The sequence below is a fragment of the Phoenix dactylifera genome, chromosome 11 (assembly GCF_009389715.1).
Source record: "Phoenix dactylifera cultivar Barhee BC4 chromosome 11, palm_55x_up_171113_PBpolish2nd_filt_p, whole genome shotgun sequence".
NCBI lineage: Eukaryota > Viridiplantae > Streptophyta > Magnoliopsida > Arecales > Arecaceae > Phoenix > Phoenix dactylifera.
Window position 1 is genome coordinate 2,172,933 of NC_052402.1, and position 3,664 is coordinate 2,176,596.

Below are 3,664 nucleotides of genomic sequence, written 5' to 3' on the forward strand. Positions count from 1 at the left end.
TTTGCCGTTCAAATTCCTCAAAAACCTTAATACGGGCGCTACCAACGGCAATCGCGTCATGGCGACCGCACTACCGCAGCCGCATGGAGCAATTAAAAAAAAAAAAAAAAAAAGACCGCGACCGCGTCCCAGTTTCCAGACTTCACCAAAGCGCGTGAGACAGCACAGTCCGTTCGATGCTCCTCTAGCGGCAGAAGATCGAGCTTGTGTGGGACCGACACCAATTGATGTTTCTCCATCAGAGAGATCTTCTTGGGATTTTGTCTTGGGAAGCGTGAAGCGAACCCAACGCGACCCCACAAACCCGCGGCGCCTCCCACGAACCGACTCCGTCCCCAGAGTTACCAGAAACAGACAAACTGTGTGGCAACGTCACAGGAGAAGCGAAGTAAGGAATAGAGTGCGGATACGGCGACTTGGAGAGCTTTGAAAAGAGAGGAAGCAAGGAAGGGTAGCTCGGGCTCGGCTCTTCTTCTCTCTTTGCCTGCTTTCAGTCCTTAAGATCACCAACACCGGCACCAAAATTTGAGATTTGAAGAGATATATATCTATATCTTCTGCTCTTCATCTGTATATCTTCTCCTTCGATCTTTAGCTGGTGTGGAAATCGAAGAGTGAGTTATGCTTTTCTTCATGCATTGTTAGTGTATATAGGTTGATGCATGTGATAGCTTTTGAGTTCTTAGTTGAAATCTGAAGTATTCCAATAACTTCTGTGTCTTTTGGAGACATGTCGAGGTTCCATTTGACGGATCGAAGGTATCCACAGTTTTCCCTTCTCTTTTGAAGGAAATATCTGGTTTCTGTCCATCTTTCTGAAACCATATAAACCAAAACGTTCGATCTCTTGTTTTATTTCTTGCTTTTCGTTTAGAAGATGCAGAGTCCATTTCTTTTTACCGAAAACATCTCATTTTTCTTCGACCTCTGAAGGGATAAAAAAAATACAGAAAAATCCTCGTTTTTAATTAAAGGTGGTGTTTTGGAAGCTGAAAAAGCTTGGTTCTCTGAAAATTCACAACCGAAAACAGCAAAGGAAAAAAAATCCGATCTTGAAACCAGGAGAATTGATATACAGATCCAATTTTTACGATCACATTACCTGGAGGAGCACATCGAGGAGCTTCGCCCCAAGAAGCGATGCAGGGCCCGTCGACGGAGGCGGCCGGAGCTGTCCAGGGGGCGGCGAAGCCCCCGTTCCCGGATCCGGAGCAGCACCTCAAGTGCCCCCGATGCGACTCCACGAACACCAAGTTCTGCTACTACAACAACTACAACCTCTCCCAGCCCCGCCACTTCTGCAAGGACTGCCGCCGCTACTGGACCAAGGGCGGAGCCCTCCGCAACATCCCTGTCGGTGGCGGTACCCGCAAGAACTCCAAGCGCTCCGCCGCCTCCGCCACCGGCGGTGCCACCGCCTCCAAACGTCCCTCCACCTCCTCCCCGCCGCCACCTCCATCCTCCGATCATCTACCAAAGCCGGAGCCTTTTTCCGTCCTCTATCCGCCAGCCACCGACCCCGACGACCGGCTGCTCGACATCACCGGGAGCTTCAGCTCGCTGCTCGCCTCCAGCGGAGGCTTCGGAAACCTTCCGGAGGCCTTCTTCTCCGGCGCGCCCGGCGGCGCCACCGCTAGGCTGCCTCGTTCCGGTACTCTGAACAGTTCGATCGAGGGTGGGATGGATCAGCTGCAGAGCTCCAGCGATAGCAACGGCAATGAGAACTCGGCGGCGCTGGAGGATTTCTTGGGGGATTCCAGCGGCTGGGCTAATGGCTGGCCCGATCTCCGCATCTATACTCCAGGTTCGGGCTTCCAGTGATCAAGAAAAAAAAAAACAGAATTTTAGAGCAAAGAGAAAGACAAAAACTCTCTTCTTTTCTCTGTTATGTTTTCCTCCTTTCTCGTTTCCAGGGCTTTTTATATCGTTCTGTGGAACTGCTCTCAAAAACTCTGGTATATGTTTAGTTATATAGGTAATTAATCGCGTACAGATCGATATATAGTTAGTCATTTGGGTTTGAAAAATTTCTTAGATTTCTTTTGGGCTTTGGCTTCTTTGCATGATTGAAACATGGTGAGTCAAGAAGCTTATTGGTTTTATTAGAGTTCTTTTGTGCCACAATTTCCTCTGGTTCTTTTTGATCTTTTGGAGGAGAATGCGGTTGATGGTTGGTGGTTTGGTGATTGAGTGAGACTTGATGTAAGCGTGTGGATGTCAAAAAATTATAGGTTTTATTAATGTTTTTTTTTTGTTGGAATATTGATAAGTGGATTGCATGATTGGTTGTTTTTTTATTATTAGGAGTTCAGGGGGCTTGTTGGTTCTCTGACTGCTTGCTTGTGCCATATCTCGTAACAAGTGCTCTCTTTTGGAGGAGAACGTTGATGGTGTTGTAGATCGATAATTGAATAAAGTATTAGCGCAAGCATGTCCGAACTTAGAAGGTTAATGGTTCCATTAATTTAATGACAAGTTTCTGGAAATATTAATAAAATGGGATGCATCATCATGTCAATATGATCATGAGTAAAGGAGCTTAGTAGATTTTCTTTGGAGTTTTCTTTTGAGCGACATTTTCTTAGAAGGTAATCTTTTTATTTTTATAATAACTTTGCCATTATTTGGTCTTTCTGCCTGGTCTGGGATTCCTTTTTTTAATTCTTTATCCCTTTAATTACCCTTTTGGAGGAGAATGTGGGTGGTGATAGGGATTTGATGCTTGAATGGAATTAATGCAAGCATGTGGATGTTAGAACGCCAAAGGTTCCCTTATTCTATTGATGGTAAGTTGTTGGGGTTGGTGATATTAGTGGGATGCAGTATAAGTTCCATCTTCTCATTCCCTTTTAATTTGATAAGTATTCTTTGTTCTTTGTATGTTGTATGAATGGTCACAGTTGTTATCTTGGTTTTAGGGTATTTAAGTTGGATAATATTCCGTGAAGTCGTTATAGTTGTTGGGATTATGGGCTAGTGGATGCAATTCCACCTCGCATTCCATCATTTCAATATGGTATGATGTTTCTGGCCTATGTTCTCTGAACTATATAATTAGATATCAATGTTCCTTCACTTGGCATTTCTCTCATATTCGTATTCTTTGTTCTTTGTATGTTGTATGAATGGTCACAGTTGTTATCTTGATTTTGGGGTATTTAAGTTGGATAATATTCCATGAAGTGGTTATAGTTGTTGGGATTATGGACTAGTGGATGCAATTCCACCTCGCATTCCATCATTTCAGTATGGTATGATGTTTCTGGCGTATGTTCTCTGAACTATATAATTAGATATCATGGTTCCTTCACTAGTCATTTCTCTCTCATATTCCATGCACTCTTTGGTGGCCTCTGTGGAGGTTAATGTACCTCTGTGAGATTGCTGTGGTGGTCTCCCATCCTTTCGGTGAGTCAGTGGCATGGAGGTTTGCATTTGATGTTATGTCATCTTATATTCTTGAATCCATAATAGAAATTTTTTTGATGGAAATGAAGCGAGGATATTTTATTATCCGATCACCAGCAGCATAGATTTGATGTGATGGGATAATCTTTTGAACTGTTGGGAATACGATGTTATGCTAAGGCGATGGATGCTTAGTGTCTGTAAGCTGCCAAACGAGCAACTTTTGGTGGGTTGGTGCAACAGGAAACGAGCTATT

General features: G+C 44.1%; 1 protein-coding gene across 1 annotated transcript; it reads left to right on the top strand.

The window, feature by feature from the left end:
- The first annotated feature begins 235 nt into the window (after window positions 1-235).
- On the top strand, window positions 236-3,664 carry LOC103719199 (dof zinc finger protein DOF3.1-like). Its single transcript, XM_008808328.4, has 2 exons — window positions 236-614; window positions 1,079-3,664. The coding sequence occupies exon 2, from the start codon at window positions 1,141-1,143 to the stop codon at window positions 1,819-1,821; it is 681 nt and encodes a 226-aa protein (XP_008806550.2). The 5' UTR covers window positions 236-614; window positions 1,079-1,140; the 3' UTR covers window positions 1,822-3,664.

Coding starts and splice junctions, on each gene's coding strand:
- LOC103719199 (XM_008808328.4), top strand. CDS start 1,141: ATGCAGGGCCCGTCGACGGAGGCGGCCGGAGCTGTCCAGGGGGCGGCG.